Below are 21,848 nucleotides of genomic sequence, written 5' to 3' on the forward strand. Positions count from 1 at the left end.
AGTCCTGGTCCCGGAAGGACTTCACGCCAGCTCTGGATGTGTTCACAACTATTCTGTAAGCATAGCTGAGAACTGTTTAGGAGTCTCTAGACACTTTTAGTATTTTTTGGAGGGGTGAGGGCAGGGGACAGAAGTAATTTAAAATTCATGGGAAAATTGCAGTACAAATAATACAAAGAACTGTTATCCTTCCCCCAATAGATAAATTTGCTGTATCATTTGTGCCCTCTCCCATTCTCTCTCTCACAGATAGATCAATTTTTCTGAACCTTCTGATAATAAATTGCTCACATCAGGGCCCATTGCCCCTAAACACTTTACTGTTTATTTAGTAAGAATAGGGATATTTTCTCACACAATCATAATGCAATTATCAACTTTAGTAAACAGCACTAATACAATACTTTTATTTAGTCAATTGGTATAAATTGACTCAATAAAATCCTTTATCTTTAGTTTTCTTCCTCCCTCAGTACAGAATCCAGCCTAGGATCAGGTATTTCATTCAGTTGTCATGTGCCTTTTTTTTTTTTAACATCTTTATTAGAGTATAACTGCTTTACAATGATGTGTTAGTTTCTGCTTTATGATAAAGTCAATCAGCTATACATATACATATACCCCCATATCTCCTCCCTCTTGCATCTCCCTCACACCCTCCGTACCCCACCCCTCCAGGTGGTCACAAAGCACCGAGCTGATCGCCCTGTGCCATGCGGCTGCTTCCCACTAGCTATCTATTTTACATTTGGTAGTATATATATGTCCATGCCACTCTCTCACTTCGTCCCAGCTTACCCTTCCCCCTCCCAGTGTCCTCAAGTCCATTCTCTACGTCTGCGTCTTTATTCCTGTCCTGCCCCTAGGTTCTTCATAACCACTTTTTTTTTTTTAGATTCCATATATATGTGTTAGCATATGGTATTTGTTTTTCTCTTTCTGACTTACTTCACTCTGTATGACAGACTGTACGTCCATCCACCTCACTACAAATAATTCGATTTCGTTTCTTTTTATGGCTGAGTAATGTTCCACTGTATATCTGTGCCACATCTTCTTTATCTATTCATCTGTCGATAGACACTTAGGCTGCTTCCATGTCCTGGCTATTGTAAATAGTGCTGCAATGTCATGTGTCTTTAATTCCTTTAATCTGAAATATTTCCCTAGCTTTTCTTTGATTTTTGTGACATTGACATTTTTTAGGAACACAGTCCAACTTTTTAAAATAGAATGTTATATATTTATTTGTTTATCTATCTGCCTACCTATTTATTAGTAGGGACTTATTAATTCCTACTTTTTTCAATGGTTTATTATTCAATGCTATACTTAATTATTTTGGTGCTCAAACTGTACCAGATTTAACCAGTAAAAATCCCTTCAAGGTGGTTCCTGTGTCCTTGTGAATGCCCCTCATCATTTTTTTCATGCATTTCTTTACTTTCTGGCCAAATGTTCCAAGCTCATCATGTACCTACCTTGTCCTAGCTCCGGAACTGGCCATTTCTTTGAGGAGCTCTTGGAATTAGAGGCCAAGATTTGAGTTGTAGGTGCTCATGGCTACTGGGGTGTCTCTGCTTCTAGGCCCTTTCAGTAGACAAAGCTAGAAAAAATATGCATGTGTTTATATACATACATAATACCATATACATATTATATATATGCACACATGCATAATACATATACATGCATACATATTTATGTGTATATGTATACATACATATGCATATGTGTGTATGTATGTATACATGAAATCATGAGTTCACATTGATGCCTCTAATTCCAATCCAGCCCCACAGGGTGCCTTCTTGCCTTCCCCATTCCACATTCTGATATCCATTTCCCATATGGGACTTCTCACTCCCAATAGCATTAACACATTTCTTCATTTGCCCAGTGCCACAGTACATTTAAAATAGTTTCCAAATTTCTTGACACATCTTACCATGAGACGAATAAGATTATATACTAAGAAGTTCGGGAGTTGATTACAATCCTCCTCCACTCAACCTCAGCCAAGACAGAAGATAAATAGTCAAACGACGTGTTCCTGAGTTACTTAGATTTGTTCTTTCTTTTGTGTGGTTGAAATACAATTGTATCCATTCGTCTCAGTTTGTTTTGTTTTAGGCTTTTCTTTCCCTTCCCATCTTGTTCTAATTTTATTTTTGAATATGTGGAAGATGAACATGCTTCCAAAAGTCAAACTATACAAAAAGTATTATTTACGTAGAAGTGTCACTCCCTCCTGAATCACTTCCATCCCCTCCCTCTGGTAAGTAATCAAGTTTATTGCTTTCTGATTTATCTTTCCTGTGTTTCTTTTGGTAACAATAAGATATATGTATGTTTCATTTCCGTTCCCTTTTTACACAAAAGATGGCATACTATATATCCTCTTCTGTACTTTCCATTTTTTCAGCTAGTATTTCCTGAAAATCATTTGATACTAGTTCAGAGAAAACTCCCTTGCTTTGTTTTTTGGGTTTTCTTCATAAGGCTGCACAGTACCCCACTGCATGTATATACCATATTTTATTCAACCCATCTCCTATGCCTGGAGATATAGGTAGTTTCCAATATTTTACAATGACAAAAAATGCCGCCGTGAATAACTTTGTGCATATATATTTTCACACTGTGGGAGGTGCACCTTCAGGGTAGATTCCTAGAAGTTGGATTTCTGCGGTCAAGGGATAAAGCACATGCAATTTTGTTAAATACTGTCAAATTCTCCTCCACAGGGGTGGTATCATTTTGGATTCCTGCCAGCCATGAATGAAAGGACCTGTTTCCTCACAGCCTCATCAACAGAGTATATTGTCAAGCTTTATAGTTTTGCCAATCTGACAGGTAAGAAATGATTTCTTTATAGTTTTAATTTGCATGGCTCTTAAATGAAGTTGAACATCTTTTCATATGTTTAGGACCATTTGTATTTCTCTTTTTGTGAACCATCTATTTCTGAATTTTGCGCTTTTCTATAGGAATTTTGGCCCTTTTCCCCCCTTAATTTTTAAAATTACTCTCTATATTAGGGATATTAGTCTTTTATCTGTCATACGTGTTACAAATATTTTCTCCCAGTTTGTTTCGTTTGTTTGGTTTTTCAGTGTAGTCAAACTTATCAATCTTTTCTTATCTAGTATCTGGATTTTCAGATCATTAGGAAGCCTTTATTTACACCCAAGTTGTAGAGGAATTTACCCATGCTTTCTTCTGGTACTTGTATAATTTCATTTTTGCATTCAGGTCTCTAGTTCATGTCGAGTTTGTTCTTATATAGGGTACAAAAATGAATCCAATTTACATTTTTCTAAATGGCTATCAGTTTGTGCCAACACCATTTGTTAAAAGATCATCTTTGCCCCAGTGATTATAGATATCACCCTTGTCAGATACTGGATGTCTACTTGTAGCTGTGTTTATTTCTGGACTTTCTCTTCTATTCCACTGGTCTGTTTGTCTAGCCATGCACCGGTAAATACCATATTGTTTTAGTTACAGAGGCTTAGCATCCTTTAATATGTTAGGGCTAATGCCCCCTCAGAGCTCCTTCTTCCCAGTGTTTTCCTAGCTAGTCTTGGGCATTTGTTTTTTCACAGGAACTTTAATATCAATCTGTCTCTTTTTAAATGCTCATTGGCATTCATATTAGGGTTCCATTACATTTATAAATTAACTTAGGGAGAACTGACATCTTGATCAAATTGAGACATTCTGAGAACGAGGCATGTTTTTCCTTTTGTTCAAGTTATTGGTACTTTGAGATCTGATGTTCTCTCTTGGACATTTACTTAGGTATCTTAGCTCATTAAATAATATTTATTGAGCAGCTATTACGCCCTTAACGCTATATTACGCACAATAAAAGTAAAGAAGTAGGTCTGTCCTCCAGCAGTTTAGAATCTCATGAGAGAGACAGGCTAACATACCTGAAGCATAGCAAGCAGCTCAAAAGCTCACGGAAAGAAGCTCCCCACAGTGTGCAGCTGGACCACCCATGTTATGCAAGCTCAAAGGAGAGGGAGAGAAACGAGGGCTAGAATAACAAGGCAAGACTTTTGGCTGAAGTGAGGCTGGAATCGTGTGCCCTGAAGGTCATGTAGGATTTACGTGGGGTGACAAGGAAGAAAAAGGAGTCCCAGTGAGGAGCACCCAAGTAAAAGCTCAGAGGTGGACTGAGCATGACACTTCACAGGGCAGAAAGCCCCCAGCCAGACCCTTGGCTGGAAAACTCTCTTCAAGCCTCAGAGTTACGTCTCAGTGTTAACAGCCCCCAAATCCTCATTACGTACTTATTAAAATAATCTTAGTGAACATCTACTAGTTTCCAGATACTAGTCCTTTAGAGTGCTAATTTCTGTACATCACTATCTTTTCTGGGAATGGTCTAGAGCTGAGCTGTCCAGTAGCCCAGTTTAGCCACATGCAGATACGCAGTCCTCAGAGTCCTCGGCGGAGTGCAACTGAGGCACTGGATCTCTAATTTTATTTCATTTTAATTTAAATTTTAAAAATGGAAGCAGGATTGCCCTGGCGGTCCAGTGGTTAAGACTCCGAGCTTCCAGTGCAGGGGGGATGGGTTCAATCCTTGGTCGGGGAACTAAATCTTGCATGCCGCAAGGTGCGGCCAAAAATAGTAAATAAATAAATAAATAAAAATGGAAACAGTGTAAATTATTTTTCCATTGAACCCAACTTTATCGTTTGGGGGAGGACTGCATTTGACTTTGACGACAGCACTGCATAAGATATCATTGTTGTATCGCAGGGTGTGTGTCCATTTTACTTTTTTTAATGTGGCTACTAGAAATTTTTTAGTTATGTCATATCTCATTTCTCTTTGTCAGCACTGGTCTAGGGTCTTACAGCCCCATGTGGTCTGGTCACTTTCACGTGGGAGCCATCCCCAACCTTCAGAATCTGATGGTTTACTAAGATGCCCAGGTGATTCTTATGCATAGTAATCAAAGCACTGATCCAGATGACAGAGAAGACACCCAGGCCTCTGATAGGTAACCCCAGAGTGGCCCCAGTCCTTCTGAGAGTGGGGGGATGAGGCAGAGGGAGCAGCAGGGACACCCCTGCTGCCACTGTGATGTCACAGAGGCAGCCTCTGGTGGTGTGAGGTGGGCCGCAGGATATCCTCTTCATCATCTCCAGCCCACCTCACACCACCTGACCCCTCTGCTGGCAAGAGGGGCCTTGATTCATCTTCAACTCCATACTCATCCCATGCAACCGATTAAAACAGAGCAGAAGAAACACTGAAACCCCTTTGCCTCAGAACTTCAAAAGTGAGTGAGCAATTCCTCTCAGCTGACTCAAAATGTTTGTCTCACCCAGAAGGTAGGTACCTTGAATGCTGAAATCTCAGGACTATCTCATGTATAGTACTCTTAATGTTGGATTGGTAATATTGGTAATTATACAAATTCATCAACTTATTTCACACGCTCAGGGTAAGGAGCTTGAGAACACATGGTAGGATTATCTGAAATGCAGTAAAAATTTGTTACTCAAGCCCAGTTTTTATTGATAAACCTGGTGCTGTCCCTACCTTGGCCTCTTGTTTTCTCATCATCTTCCATTAAAACTTCCATTTCTTCCTCCTTTGACTCTTATCATACTTTCCCTCTCTGCTCCCAGGGCAGCTTAGCGTCTTCTAGCTCTTCTTTTCTCCTCTCCATCTGTATGATTCCTGTCACAAAATCTGGTCCCCAGTAGAAGGCCCAACGACCATGGCAGCGATGAAGATGTGCATCGCCCTAGTGAACGGAAGGAGACGATGAGGCACCGCATGGTCCCACTGAAAGCCAGCTCTGATTGGAAATCTGCCGGAACTAAGGAGGACAGCATGACCTCAGGTTCTTTCCGGTCTCAAAGAATCTGCAGAGATGCTTCCAGACCCAGAACGACACTCACAGCCAGCAAAGATGTCTTGGCTTGTTTAGGGTAGAATCCACATCTGGAAGGGACTTGCCTCCCATTTTGGGAAAGTTGGGAACTACCAAATTGCAGCTCTCAGGGTTACTAAAAAAAAAAAAAAGGCAACGTTCATTCTCCTATATCCTGCCTTTCTCCGGAAAGAAAAATGAAGCTTACAATTAGCCAGAGAAATAAAACACACAGAGCAATGTGGTGTGCTCTTCAAGGTCTGGAATTTAGGGATCTCAGAAGAAAGGATAGGACGGGTTCTAGGAAAGAGACCCTTCTGGGGCCGCGGGGAAGAGCTCATGGTGGGCTCAGTCCGCTTGCCTGGTTCAGAAGCTCCCTAAGTGAATAGATCACAAATAAGAGAACCCTCAGAAGTGGATAGGCATAGGACAGGAAAGCCAGCCACAGTGAAAAAACATTTTGTTGGTTTATGAGGAGAGATACAGAGGAAATATGGGAGAGTCTGTTTATCGGTATAAATCCGCGAAGTTTAAAGTACGCAATCCATCGCCTCATTCTGTGTGCGTTCTCATAACTGGGCCTCAATGAGGGCGATGGTTAAGGTGACTGGGCCTCCCCTTTGCTGCAGGGCGGCCAGGCCGTGGCTCAGGACATTTCCAATATTTACGGGCGGTGTGGCCTTGAGCAAGTCAGACTCTGGGAATCTGACTCGCGTCTAGAACGGAGCAGCCGCCTCTCCTTCGGGCTGGTTGTGAAGATTAAACGTCTGTGGAGGGACTGGTAAGCCGTCCAGGACACGGACGGGGTCCTTCCTCTTCCTTTCCACGTTCACTCCACCGCTTTTGATCTTCACAGCAGAACCGTGAAGGTCAAACTCTTTCTAATTCGCCTCTGAGAAAACAGTCGCTCGGGGAGATTAGAGAACTTGGCCAAAATCTTTAGCCCCGTCCTGGGGTCGTGGGTGGAGCAGTGACTAGAACTCTGATCCACTGAGGGTTCGTGGCCCCGAAGTTCAGCCTCTTGGACCCACGAAATGAGGCAAAGGCACGGCCTTCCTGCAGAACTGGAGCCGGGAGAGTAAGTTCAGGGGAAGGGCAGGGGGCGGGGAAAGCCTTGACTCTGGATTCCACGGCACCCGGCTCCTCCCGGCACCCGGCTCCTCCCGACCCTCGGCCCACCAGGCTGCGTTCGGTATTCAGGGGATGGGCAGGGTCTCCGCATTCCCTCCGCCCGCCCCGCCTGGGAGGGACCCCGGGACGCCGCCCCCGTCCCCGCAGGAAGATGGAGAGCCCCAAGGGCCCTGGCGGGGCGCCCCACCCGCTCGGGACCTTCCGGGGCTCGGCCGCTGGGCGGAGCCTAGCCAAACAATTCAAAGCACGCTCCCGCGCGTCGCCATGACAACGCGCGCCCGCTGCTAGGCGACCGGGAGGCGTAGTAAACCTTGGGCTGGGGTGTTACTCTGGGAGGGAGGGGGCTGCGGGGTGGCGGCGGTGACTAGCCTACGCTCGGGCCTCGCAGCTGCCAGGGGGACAAAGAGAGGGCAGGAGAGAAAGGGACGAGGGAGGCGCACGCGGGATGGAAACGGGGCAGCCCAGTGCTGCCAGCCCGGGGCCGCGCCCTAAGCACCCCTCGAGAGGCCTCTCGCGTCAGCCCCCCGCCCCACCCGTCGGTCCCCGAGACCCACCCCACCACCACCACCCTCACCCCCGCCCCAAGCAGGCCACGAGGGCTCTGTCACCCCAGCGTGAGCGATTGCCCCACAGGATGTGCAGATGGGCTGCCCGCCTGATTCACTCCAGCTGCTTGCGGCATGGAAGAACGGCGGCTTCCTCTCCTGGAAATGACTGCATTAGCAAAAGCCCTCAAACAATTCCATTAAAAAGCGGAAAGGGAAAAGGCACAGAGAGGAGAGGCCCCCAGATGCTTTTCTTTGGGCCTTCCCCCTGCACATAAGTAGGTGTTCCCAAAACTCCGGGACCCATGTTAGGAAGACAGGAGTCGTTTTTTATTCTGTGAGCCCCTAGGGTCATGTGGACATAAAGCATGGTTACATGAGAATTAACCTGACGCTAGGAAATCCCAGAGCTCAGTGTCCTAGAGTGGTGTTAGTATTTTGGATACTCGGCATGGGCATCTTAGTGGCATCAGTCTTCCCTTTAGGGCTGGGAGGCAGATATCAAAAATGTCCAGTGTGAACCGTCTTTATCTTCATTAATAAATGAGTCACATGTCAGGCATTAAAGTAAAAATTGTAATTTAGAGCTTCGCAAGCTCGGACGGTTCAAGATATGTCAGCCGAAAGGGCTCCAATCAGTGGGGAATCACCGAGCTTGGGAAAGGACATAACATTTCCAATCTGTCACTGGCTTGTGAGCAATCTGATTGTCCCCTGGTGTCCGTGAACTGAAGGTAATACTGGTTCATGAGGTCATTGCTGTTTTCTGGGCTTGGCTGGTCAAACAGCAGGAGTGTTTCCACAGGTGGGAGGAAATGTATTGGCAGAGGGTCTGTGTGATGAAACGCTGGGTGCATCTGTATAGAAAGGCATAGGGTGTTTCTGTGGACCTGTGGACACTGCTCTTCTGTATGTGAAGCAGGAGGATTCGTGTTTCCTCTACAATAGAAGGCTGTTTGAACACTTTTCTTCATTATCTTATCTTCACCCACAGTCTTCCTAATTGTATTCTAATTGTATTCATGAGCCTGGTTTCCATTTCACACTTCATTCATTCATTCCATTCATTTGTGGCTGTTAGGGCTAGGCTCTGAGGATCAACAATGAGTAAAGCATAGTTGCTACTGTATCTAGAAACTTAGCCAAGTGGGCAGAACAGCCAAGTAAACCATATGATGAGTTACATGAGAGAGGCACACAGTAGAACACGCGCAGGAGCAGAGAATAGGGTGGTGTAGATCAGAGCCAGTGACAACCGAGAAACATTTACTTACTCTCCATTCCAGCCTTTTGTCTACTGAGTAACAGAAAGGAGTTAGTTAACAGGAACTGGGTCAGAAATCTGACACCTGGGAGAAGGACAGAGATACTACTATCTGTCCCAAACACACCTCTCTTGGGACAAAATGCCAGAATGGATATACTCTTTTAAAAAAATGGGGATCCTGTAGCCCCAGGCTTGGACCTGAGGGAAGTGGTATGCTATACAATCTTCCACTGTTCATCTCAGCATTCTTACGCATTGTTTTAATCACTCCTAATCTTCAGCGTAGTCACAAAGCAAACTGAATTCCTGTTTACAAAGTAAATGTGGGTGTCCCAAGACCAGTTTCTCCTCATTCATACCTAGTAAATGTGGTTTTCCACAGTGCAGGGCGTGGTAACTTAAGAACTTAGCAAGACTAGGTTAGTCCCAGCCCTTGGCTTTGTGATGTCATAAATGTTCAGTTGCACATACATCCCTGTGAGGTCAATCCTGAGACGGTAGAAGTCCAGCACACGAAAGTTCAATATTGTTTTCTTTGTTTTGTTTTTTGTTTTTTTGCGGTACGCGGGCCTCTCACTGTTGTGGCCTCTCCCGTTGCGGAGCACAGGCTCCGGACGCGCAGGCTCAGCAGCCACGGCTCACGGGCCCAGCCGCTCCGCGGCATGTGGGATCCTCCCGGACCGGGGCACGAACCCGCGTCCCCTGTCTCGGCAGGCGGACTCCCAACCACTGCGCCACCAGGGAAGCCCTTCAATATTGTTTTGAGATGTGGAATGTTCTCGTCTGTCTTGAATCCTGAGCTTCTGAGCCTACCAAGTTATATTTATGTGGCATTGACTAGTGATTACTTTTTCTGTCCTAAGAGAAGAAAGAGAAGAAAAAAAATAGATTAACATGCCCAAATTACAATGAAAGGAAGTGAGTAGGATGCTGGGCTCTGATTTTTGTGGCCAGGCAGAGAAACTCATGTTTTGTCAAAAAGAGGAAATTAGACCTCGTGGCCCAGGGTCCTTGGGGAGGGAAGGGGGGTGGTCTCAGCACTGAGCACAGCTAGGAGGCAGCCAGCCAAGCACACACACTAAATGCACAGCCTCCTAAGGGGTAGATTCAGGCTTTGGGAAGGGCTAAAATAATATAATTCGAGAGGTCCTCTTTAAGAAAAAGAACACAAAATGACAAGTACAAATTAGGTAACAGCATCTTGGAAGGGGCCTGAGTAAGTGGGGGACCACAAAGCTGAAGTTGCATCAGCTACACTCTCGAAATCCACCTCTAGACCTCCTCATGTGACCCACCTGAGACTCTGCCACTCCCATCCCCTTTTCCCTGGAGAAGGCACACTTCGGGCTATTAAGACACAGAGGGCACGGTTTATGAGCAGAGGCAATAAAAACCCAAAGAGCACTGTGCCAAACGGTGACTCAAGCGGGATATGAGAATTGTCTCCAAGTATTTGAAGGGTGGAAGCAGAGTGAAGGGAAAAGAATTGCTCACTGTTCTGGGGTGGAAAGGGAATGAGGATACGATTAAGTAGAGAAAAATGTGAGCAAAACTCATCAGGAAACATTGGCTAACTGTGTTTTCTGTTACTGCGGAGCTGTATTTCCCATGGGAAGTATATGAGGACCTATTGAGTTACTGAAAACTAAAACTGGCCACCAAAAAAATGTGCCACAGCACACAGTCTTACAAGATGTCCTCAAGGGAGCAGCTGGATGGCCCCAGAGTTCGTTCTGAGCCCTGAATTCCAGAAGGCTGACGTACGGCTTCTATAGATTCGTGTGTGGGGAGGCCAAGGGAAGAACAAAGAGCAAGAGCCCCAGCCTGCCCAGCGGGCAGCCACCTCCACCCAGCTTTGCCAACTGGGGCTGGGGTGGGGGGGAAGCTTGTGTCCGAAGAGGGAAAATATGGGGAGACAGCGCCACCCAGCGTTGAGATGAAAACTGCGGCCTACAGATCAACAGCCAATTCAGGGGTAAAAAGTGACCACAGGCATCCCTGCTCCCTTCTCCCAAAGGAGAGGGAGTTCTGTCACCGTGCAGAAAGGGCTATTTGGGTGATACAGACATCACGCCTGGACAGAAGTACATGTGTAAAACGTGCTGTTAAGAGTAGAGAACAAACGCGGTGACAGACTCATTTGGCTGGAGTGTGGACCAATTCAAATGCCCCGAGGGAAGCCTGCCTTTGATTCCCTAAACCAGCTGCACAAACATAGGATGGGAAGACCATGACTTGGTTGGTGGCAAATCTGGATGAGGTGGCAGAAGGACAGGGCAGGGTAGAGAGGCTTTCATTAAATGTCAACCCAAAGTGAATCAAAGAGGTGTGATTTCATGGTACATTAATCCCCTGGCTATATAGTTTTCAGTCTGTTCAGCTTTTTACTTGTTTTTTGGTCGGAGGGGCGGCTCCCAAGGTCCTCACATGCAGAACCGGAAACCAGAAGTCCATCCCTGGTTGGGTACCAAAATCCTTCTAAAATGACAGCTTCCTGGGCCTCACCCCAGAACCACGACAGCCGCTCAGGATGGAGCCCAGGAATCTGCATATCTTCCAAAGTTGCAAAGATGTTCTGATGCTCAGTCAGAATTGAGACCTACTGCTCTTGAACAAGCAGCAGCCTTTGAAGACTTTACAATCAAGGCAAACAATCAGAATGGAATATAGAAAACGTCATGGGAGGGGTAGAGTGTGACAAGGACAAAGAAAAGGGAACTGTTCTTAGGAAGCAACATTTTCAAAGAATGAGTGACTTTAATAATCTTGATGAGAAGCAGATCACCAGGTAAAAAAGAAGTCATTCCAAGAAGAAAGAGTATCTTTGTTTTTATTTTTTTAAGTTTTAGAAATCATTTTTTAAAAGATAAAAAATTTTATCCCTTTGCCCAAAGATTGGGAGAGAAATGATAGATAGCGGTAGCATTGCTGACCCTGGGATTTATTTCTCTCCAACCCTCCTCCAACTGCATCCTCACCTCCAACCCTACCTAACACTCTGACGGTCTCAGGATGTTGTAATAATCCTTACTAATATCGCTAACTGGACAGTGGAGACCACCCACGACACCAGAAAGCCTTTTCATACCCATGGCTCCATGAGGCCCTGACACTGCAGCTCACAGAGCTTATTAAAGGGATGGAAAACCCAACACAAGGGAATGGGAGCTTTTGTAGTAATGGTGACTCTGGAATATTTTGTCTGCCATAAAATCAAGACCAGTCCATTCACACTAGTTACCTAGGGAATGGCGGTGAGATGGAAACTCGGTGATCAGGTACTCTTTAAAGAAATTTCCCTCTGCACATGCAGAGGTCCAAGTCCTTGCTTCTTATGCTGAATCCCAGATCCCCACTGGCAAGCTCTCCTGTGTAATCTCCCAGAACAGCTGGGTCATGATGGCATTGGCAATTATTAAATGCCCAAGTTCCCTGCAAGCAGCATTTAATCAGGAGGTACTCCAAAAACTATGAGATAGAGGGGAGGGGTGTGGGAGGGGGAGAGAGGAGGGTGGAAAGGGAGTTTTCCTTCTTTCAACACTAAACCAAAGGGATTTGGAGCACAGGTGACACCTGCAGTCCTTCTGGACAAACCACAGGATGCTGACCATGGCCAAGGTAACCAGCTTCCCTCTCTTATTACTCAGAACATAGATTCCGTAGCTTTTTTGCACCTGATTCTTTTAAGAGATGTGCCAGTCTCATCAATTTGCTCTCCATACTAGCCTAAGTTAAATCTGATTGTTTTCTGTTAACCTATGTCAGTGGAAGAATCACTGACATTTTCACATCTATGTACTTCCTAGTAGATCTGAGCAGGGAAGCCACACCCTGTCCCTTTTCTAGAGACTAAAGAGTCCCCTTGGCCTGGGGCTTATCAATACACGCAAAGACAGAACTTGTCTTCTAGCTGCTACTTCTCCATGATCCCCTTAAGGAGACCGTCGCCAAATTAGATTGTTCTTCCAATTCAAAAAGTATCTGGATCCTAGTGAGAAAAGGCATATTTTGGGGGGAGGAATAAAATACGTGATGAAGGGCATGGCACAGTGGGTGTTGAAGACAATTCTTGAAAAGCCTTTTGAATGGGTTCTCATTCGATGATCAAGATAATTCTTAAATGAGGCTCCTTGGCGGACGCTCCTGGAAACAACCTCTTTGGGCTTCATTCTAAGCTCTTCTTCATCCTCTGTTTCTCAATTCCTTCATTTGGTTGTCAGCTTAGTGCTGCTACAGAGTGGTTCATTATTCTTATTTCGGAACAACCTGAAGAGTAACTTACAAATATATATGATCTGAAATGGATTGAGGATAGAATTAACATCTGACGTGATGTGAGAGTAGATAAATCTCCAAGCCGTAAGTGATTGAAAATACAGTTGTCAAAAATGTAGACTTGCATAAACCCTTCCTTTATGCAGGATGACTGAGGAAGACGTTTCACCCTGAAGTCTATTTCCTAGTCAAGCAATGGATACAAAAAAAGAAAGAATAACTAACTCATAGTAACAGAACAATGACAAAAACCAATAGGATTTTCATAACTAAAAACAAGAATAAAACGTTCTTTTGCAGGAAGAAAGGGGCCTCATAATGACTCCCCTATCTGGCAATATAAGATCGTCCCCCTTCCAGATGCCATGGCTTTTGAGTCCCCAGTAGGGTCACCCAGAAAATTCTTGATGGAGTTAATTTGTTGAGTGCTTTAAAAAAAATCATATTAGCAAATTGCTTTTCGGAAGCTGTTTCATCATACGTTTTGCTTACTGGCTTTTTATATACATGAGAATCTGGTATATTTCTTATTGCCATTAAAAAAAAAAAGAAAACCTGCACTTTGTGGTATGCACGGTTTTAGTGCCTGGAAATTCTGAAGAACAAACTGTTATGTTTCTAAGAGAAAGTTCCCTGTTTAATGTAGAAAATGTTAAGCTGGAGACGATGAGAGGAGATGGGCCTGTCTCATTTAGCTATGGTTTTATTTACATCTCTTAAGCTAAGCAGATTTGGGTCTGATTAATCCTGATATGAGCGATCGCCTAGAAAGCTCAAGATGGTTTACTTTAAGAAGATGTCTGTCAGCAACTAAGTATGGGCTTCTTCTCCATTCAGTATGTATTAATATAACAGTACAAACTGCTTCGTAATGCAAACGTCTCAAAATCTGAGACCTGTCAGATTTCTTTCTTTTTCTAAATCAGCTTAAATCTGGCTCCAAGCCACCACTCCCCAACATTGAAATATCTAATAGTGGATTTTTTCAGCTCGCCCTTCTCTTCTCTTAGGCTAAAAATGATGAGGTCAGGGCCTCCAGCCAGACCTACCCGGGCAACAGTCATTCTGCAGCCACGCACTGGGTTACCCCCGGGAGTCAGGCACTGCGGCTGCATCAGGCTGTGGGGCCGCCCCTGCACGTTCCTTGTCCCCACCCACCAAGGGCACCCTCCCGTGTCTCCAAGGTCACAGCACTCGGCGTCCAGCCTCCATGGGTACCACGCAGCCACCTGGCATTTGAGATTCTGTCATCTCGGGGGCAGTGGATGGAAGCTGGACCCATATCGCCACCCCTCTGAGAACCCATAGCTTCATCTCCTCTCCAAAGGTTGCAGCATCCCCACATCCCAGTTGGTCCACTGCCCTCTTATCCTCAAGGGCCCAGTGCCTCTCTCTGCTCCCCCAGGGAGGATCCACTTTAACATTCGTTGATAGGATATATGCCCCTTTACTCCTCTCAGAGGAATCTAATGCAGGGAGGAAGACATCCAAAACTTACGTTGTCACAATAACAAACACCTCCACAAGTCAGTGCTGCTACCTTTCAAGGAAGACAAAGCCGAAAATTACCGGCAGGGGCACGTGGAGAGCTCCCAATGCTTTTTCTCAACCAGATATGTACTAGCTCCGTGGCTTAGTCTCATTACTATCCGATGCTTATTCAGATTATCCCCAATAAGCGTTTTAATATAATAAGGTCCGGCTTAAATAAACATCATCACTACGGTGCCTACTCTGGGCCACTCCTGGAGCCTGAGCTTCCTCACGGCTACTTGGAGAAGACTCCCAGTGGCTCGTTGTGCCCGTCTTGTTGGAGGAAAGTGGCTCGAGCTTAGGGAGCTGCAGGGGAGGGCACCGATCTCCGGGGAGGCTCTGAAATCAGGCTCCGCTCTTGTGTTTGTCTGTTACAGGTGGAGCTCCCGAAGGCCTTTTCTGACCAATGGACATGCCTATCTGCCTTCCTCAACATGCTATCACGCAACCTTTCCACCGCATCCCTGCTTAGCAACTACTGGTTTGTGGGCGTACAGGAGGTGCCCAAGCCCCTGTGCGGGAAAGGTCTGCCAGCCAAGTGCTTTGATGTGCCGGTGCCCTTGGATGGGAGCAGCACAAATGTATCATCTCTGGAGGTGGTGGTGCAGTACAGCTGGGAGACTGGGGATGATGGCTTCACCTTCCATGCCTTCGGGAGTGGCATGTAGCTCTCCTATGAGGAAATCGTGGAAGACCCAGGTGGCCCCGCACCCCACCCACCTGATATCTTTTCCCCACCAGGGATCTCATGCAGGCAAAGAATCAGTGGGGTTCTTTGTACAGCCCTCACTCAACCCTGCCGGGCCCCACCTCCGCCTCGGGGTCTCCCCACTCTGCATTGTGTCCCTTCCCCGTCAGACTCCCTCGTGATAAGGTCCAAAGTCCAACCATCTGGCGTTTCACCTCCAGTCTCGCTGGTTTCAAATAGCATGACCCTTAAAGGGTTTCATGCAGACTTTTTATTTTTTTTAATTGGGGTAGCGTGGTTTTACAATGTTGTGTTAGTTTCTACCGTACAGCAAAGTGAAGTAGAGAGTTCCCTGTGCTCATGCAGACTTTTAACATTATGAGAATGTCCATCCCAGCGAGCTAGAGTTGCCTAGACAAAACGAGGAGAATATCATAGAAAGAGCCGGGGCTCTGCCCAGCTGTGACCTTATAGGAAGAACTTCATTCCTACAGGCCTTGATTTTCTCATTTGTGAGATTCAGGGATCAGTGTAGATCGCCTTTAAATAAGACCCCAAAAGGGTGTTCTCATTCTAAGTGTTACTGCTACAATTGAAAAGGTAGGGGAGGGCTTCCCTGGTGGCGCAGTGGTTGAGAGTCCGCCTGCCGATGCAGGGGACACGGGTTCGTGCCCCGGGCGGGGAAGATCCCACATGTCGCGGAGCGGCTGGGCCCGTGAGCCATGGCCGCCGAGTCTCCGCATCTGGAGCCTGTGCTCCGCAGCGGGAGAGGCCACGACAGTGAGAGGCCCGTGTACCACAAAAAAAAAAGAAAGAAAGAAAAGAAAAGGTAGGGGAACTGAAGCCCAGAGAAAATAACTAGATTGTGGAAGTTGGACCCAGACAGACCCTCCCATGTCTCACGCCGCTGGGTCTCACACTCGCAAAGCAGGCGCTGTGCCAGCCCGTTAGGTAAGGGTCGTCCTCGGGTGGGGAGCAGTGGGGTTGAGGACATCCCCTCCTCCCTGCTCAAAGCATGCAAAGATTCCCCTGGTCGTGAAGCTTTTCTAAAGCCCAGAACTGTGTACAGTTTGCAATCTGCTGCTTCTCCCGATTTAGGCTAAGGGGAAGAGGAGACGGGACAGGATTATAATTCGTGTGTATTTACATTTATACTTGAGTTATTACTGTGCCACTTAGCACTGCTCCAACTCCAGTCCCGGAAGCAGTTTAGAGCCCTGCAGCCCAGTGGTACAGCAGGAGCAAAAGGTGCTGGTGAACCAGTGCTGGGGACATTCCCCAGGGTGACTCAGGGAAGTGTACTCTTCATTATCAGGACTTGAGAGAGAAATTAATCTTGGATGACTCTGGCCTATTTTGTTCATCCATCCCTGCATCCTTCCCTGCTTCCAAAGAGACATTTATTGCCTGCCTACCACCTGCGGGGCAGGCCTGTGTAGGACCAAATGGAGCAGTACCTGGGATGGGACTGGGGAAAAGTCTGCATCCCTCATCCAAGGCAGCACCTCATCACCTTGTACCTTGTCTGTTTCAGGAGAGAGGTGCCGAAGTTTCCTTGAACTCACACCACCAACCAAGAGAGGTGAGAAAGGATTACTGGAATTTGCCACGTTGCAAGACCCATGTCACCCCTCTCTCCGATTTGGAGGGAAGCGGTTGATGGAGAAGGCTTTCATCCCCCACCTTCCCTTGGGGCTTGGGGCAAGTATGTAGCTTTGATAACAAATTTAGTTGCCATTGAGTTGGGCCTCTGAGTATCTAAACTGTACTGTGATCTCTTGCTTTTCTCTTCTTCTGAGCCTCACAGGGTGACACAGACTCCTGCTAGGCTGACCCTCATTCCTATGCAGGAATGCAAAAAAGGAACAGCAGGGACAAATAAAGTCCACAAATAGAAATCCACCAACAGCTCTAACCTACTCCAATTGCCAAGTAACGATGTAGAAAGCTTGGGTTTTCCCCCCCTCCCCCCCCCCCCGATAATTTTATCGTAACATAGAAAGAAGGGAGTCAAAGAGGGCAAGGCGGGGGTAGGGATGGGGGGAGGAAGAAGGGAAACAAAATGGATTGCTCCAACATTAAACTTTAAAACAAAGGAGAAACAAAAATGATAACTAGCAAAGTCATATCCCTGCAAGATTTGGTGAAACTTGGATGATTTCTTCTCAAACCTCCCTAAGAGTCTTTACAGGCAATCAGGTGTACTTGGCTCTGTATTGGGTACTGAGCAGAGTGAGAACAAAGCCCCAGGCTAAGGGCTGTCCCAGCTGCTTTCAGCTCTGTCTCCTTCTCTGGCGCAACGAGGCTCTGCGCTTCTCACGGGCAGCATTTGTTCACCGCCGGTTCAGTTAGTTAACTGTCAGGGTGAGGGTTCTTCTTCCTCTGGTTTCTGACAGAGATCCTACGGCTATCACTGGGAGTCCGATTCACCTACATCGGACTTGAACTCATCAGCTTCCTCCTCCTACTGATGGACTTGCTATTCCCGGGGAACCCCGGCTGTGGCCTCAAGCTGAGCACTTTCACCGCCATCCTCTCCGTCTTGTCAGGTGAGCATCTCCAGAGCTGGAGAGGAGGGTGGGTGTTCTCCGCTGCCTTTGAAGCACTAGCCGGAAGGCTGGAGTCTCTGTCCCAAGGGAAGAAGGAGCCCCAAGGCGGTCTAAAGAATGGAGCCGGGAAATAACAGCACAGGCGTCTTTAATTTTAAATTGAAATAACACGCGAAATGTTATCTTTTGCTAAATGTTGTCCTTTGCTAAATGATTTCTCTCTAGGTTCTTTTTAGTTGCAAGTTTTCTCATTATGTACAATACAGTTTGGTTTACTTTTTTTTTTTTTTTTTTTTGCGGTACGCGGTCCTCTCACTGTTGTGGCCTCTCCTGTTGCGGAGCACAGGCTCCGGACGCGCAGGCTCATTGGCCATGGCTCACGGGCCCAGCCGCTCCGCGGCATGTGGGATCCTCCCGGACCGGGGCACGAACCCGTGTCCCCTGCATCGGCAGGCGGACTCTCAACCACTGCGCCACCAGGGAAGCCCCTGGTTTACTTTTGAGTCGTGACATCCACACAGCTTTTCCACACTCTGTTGGATAAAGTGAGAGATGCGTGTAGACGAAGGACAGGGCCCATACTGGGGATACAGGTGGGAAAGAAGTAAAGGGAGCAGCAGCCTGTGTGCAGCCTCGACTCAGAAATGTTCCCACAGCTTGAAACCAAACATCCGCGGAAGCGACTGCAAATACGCCTTCAAGGGGAATCCCCCACTGCAGAGTATTCCCCCGGAGTGTGGTGGCATCGGGGTAATGGAACGCCTCGACACAGGTTGCACCTGATGCCAGATGAGGAGGTTGCTCCCAAATTGTATTCCCCGTACATGGCAATGCCAGCCTGTCTCTAAGGGAACTGCCTTCCTGTTTCCTCTGCAGGCCTTCTGGGGATGGTGGGCCATATGATGTAGTCACAAGTCTTCCAAGCAACGGCCGACTTGGGTCCAGAACACTGGAGGCCCCATGCTTGGAATTATGGCCGGGCCTCTTAGTAGATGCTCCTTCACCTTTCTCTTATTCCCTGGTCCACCTTAACTAGATGCTTGCTCTGTGTCCTTCTGCCTTCTCTTCATCCCTCATCCCAGATGTCCATTAGTCACCCAGAGGGCTGGACCGGCAGGCCACGCCCATTCCCCCCCCCCCCACCTTCTGAGGAGGTACAGAGTGGATTCCTAGGGCTTATTTTTTCCACTGATAAAGCTGTAACAAGTGCTTCTTCACCCGATATGTATGACGCCCTTGGGAAATGAGACTAATTTTGCATGGCTTACGGAAATGATGCTCTCTGTTTTATATATTTTATGATTCAAGGTATTGGGAGACAGAGAAACGAAGCATTAGCCTTGCAGTCTGGATCGGAGTCCATCCCTGTGAATGGCTCACTCTTCTCCTGTGACGAAGAGCGGCTTCATCCTGCTCCCATTCTTATTCCATCCAACTGTGTTAGAAGTGAAACTTCCCCTACCAGTCTCTCTCTAACCCTTAAAGAACTAAGGGCGCAGTTAGTTTAGATTTCTCTTTAAAAGAGGGAAACAGCAACCATGATGAAACACACACATTCAAGGGAAACACCCCCTTTGTTTGGGTTCCTCACCTTCTCCCTTGAGGAACGCCCTCCATTCGCTGCACAGGTGCCGACTTGGACCTACATGAACCGTCTGGGCTGAGTGCTAAGCGCTTAACAGTGCTGGAAAGGCAGTCCGTGCTGAAGAGGCACATGGAAGCCTGTATGTGTCCGTCGCAGGATCTCCTCCCCTTTTCTCATGGTGTAATATGTGCTATTGGATTCAGGGGCCTTTGATCTCTCCATCAGCCACCCAATCAGTTTAGCTCATTTTCCAGACTCATCGTTTCTCACCTTTTATCCATTTTCAAGCCATTCTGGGCATCTCAACTGCAGATCTCAGACTTCGAAACTCCCACCAGAAGCATCCTTAGCCTGAGTCTGGTCCGTCAGAGGCAGCGGAGAGAAACAGCAGCAGCAGCGCGTAGCCTCTAAGCGTCACCTGGCCTCGTGAAACACCCCCACACACGCAGCCCACACCACTGCCGGTGCCCTGGGCTTCCCATGACCATGGAAGACTTAGGGCTTTGACTTCCGCAGCTTTTAGGAATGTGTTTGATACAGTTCCCTGGTGTCTTTTTCTCTTTGTTGGATCCATCCAGCTTCTCTTCATCTCCAGCATCTCTCCTGTCCTTTACGAACTCCCGTAAGCCAAGAACCACACCGTTCCCATAGTAGGCAAATTCCACTAGAGCGGCCTAGAATAATACCTCTAGATGTGTAGTCAGTATTTCCTGAATGCCTCTCAGAGGCTCAACTTTGTGGACCCTAAGACAGCTAGGTGCAAAACCAAGGACGATGGAAGAGGTATCTGGCAGGAAGTATGTGTGTCAGGGAAAGGAGGGATGTAGTGCCTCGGGCTGTGTCCACTGTGTCCAGCTGAGCTACAGCTCTATGGAAGCTTGGAGATTATACAAGGGTAACTGTAGCTTGGGAAACAACTGTCCAAAAAATTGTATGGCAGGGCGGGAGTGAGTGTGTGTATGTATGTGTGTGTGTGTGTGTGTATACACAAACATGAAAAATATGCCACCGGGTATAAAAGAACACAGCACTAATCAGTGCAGTGAAAATGAATCCGTTAAACTCCTAGCCTGACTTTAACACTATACGAGTCATTGTCTTTTACTAGGAAACATTCAGAACCTACCCTAAGACAGACCAAATTCAGTCCTCTTGCCCACAGCTCTTTACCTGCAACGTGGTGGAAGGCAACACCATGAGATCCTTAAATCCCTAAGGCGGCATCGGCCCAGCTGACTAGTAGGAAGGGATCCCGGTATTTTTCTTTCAAACCCGTAAGGAAGTCAGAGTCTTACAATCCAGTTTTTTTTTTGTGTATTTGTCCCTAGCACGGCCTGGGTTTCCTTCACCAGCTGCATGGCGTCAGCTGTCACCACCTTCAACGCATACACCCGGCTGGTGCTGGAGTTCAAGTGCAAGCACAGTAAGAGCTTCAGAGGAGCCCCCGAGCTGCCTACTGCATCACCACCTATGTTTCCTCCAGGACCTGGCGTGCACAGCCCACCCGGGGGGCCTTTGACCAGCCACCCCCAGTACCACCATCAGCCCGTCCGCTCCGACTCCAGAGGAGTGGACTTCTCCTCAGAGCTACACACAAGGAATTCCAACACGGGACCAGCTGCGAGCCTCAGAAGAGGCGGCCGGGTCATCTGTAGAGGAAGAACAGTGTTAGAAGTTAGTGGGTTTGGAGAGCAGGCTGAGCCCTACCTTACGTGTTGCTTTGTTATCAACATGTGCTTAAGCCAAAGTCTGTTTCTTGAGCGTGATTTTCAGAGGTTAAGAACAAGGGTATTTAAAGTCCAAGTCCAGGGGGCATATGCCCGGTGCCCTCGCTCCCTTTTCTGTCACAGCTTGGTCTCACTCCAATCTCCCACCCCCGCCCCCCGTGTCACTCATTCAGAAGTCCCTTCTTGCCTTTCTGATTGTTGGTTATATGCCAGGTTCTGGGAGATAAAAAGAGGAGTAAAATATAGTTCCTGCGCTTTAGAGGCCGACCAACTTGGCCATCTGTCCTGGATTTGGAAGAATGGAGGTGGGTAGTTGGTGGTGGCTCAGCTTTCCGTGGTGCACTTGACTTTTCCTGGAAGCCACACACTGGAAGGCTCTCCTAGGAGCTCTGACCCGTCGAACAGGCATCCTCTGCACTGCCTACCACGGTGTCCTGCATCCCCACGACAGGGAACGTATCACGTCACGTTAATTACACATTATCCTCAGAGCCATCAGGAGACTAGGACACACGAGAAGGCTCCTGCAGCCTGCGGGGACAGGCCACCCCCAGAACGGCCCACTGAGGCCACGCGGACAGGATGACAGCTCCCCAGCAACCAGGCTGCAGCCTACACTCCCCTCTGAGCCCCTCCTTGCATCCA

General features: G+C 47.1%; 1 protein-coding gene across 1 annotated transcript; it reads left to right on the forward strand.

Moving 5' to 3' along the window:
- The first annotated feature begins 5,747 nt into the window (after positions 1-5,747).
- GSG1 (germ cell associated 1) lies at positions 5,748-21,280 on the forward strand. The gene is given in 11 exon segments (XM_032646977.1): positions 5,748-5,777; positions 6,533-6,684; positions 6,921-7,095; positions 15,032-15,353; positions 16,877-16,924; positions 17,739-17,891; positions 18,768-18,879; positions 20,805-20,913; positions 20,915-20,969; positions 20,972-21,108; positions 21,110-21,280. Coding segments are annotated over 11 exon segments (1,332 nt in total). The 3' UTR covers positions 21,149-21,280.
- Positions 21,281-21,848: the final 568 nt, after the last annotated feature.

Source organism: Phocoena sinus, chromosome 10 (genome assembly GCF_008692025.1).
Source record: "Phocoena sinus isolate mPhoSin1 chromosome 10, mPhoSin1.pri, whole genome shotgun sequence".
NCBI lineage: Eukaryota > Metazoa > Chordata > Mammalia > Artiodactyla > Phocoenidae > Phocoena > Phocoena sinus.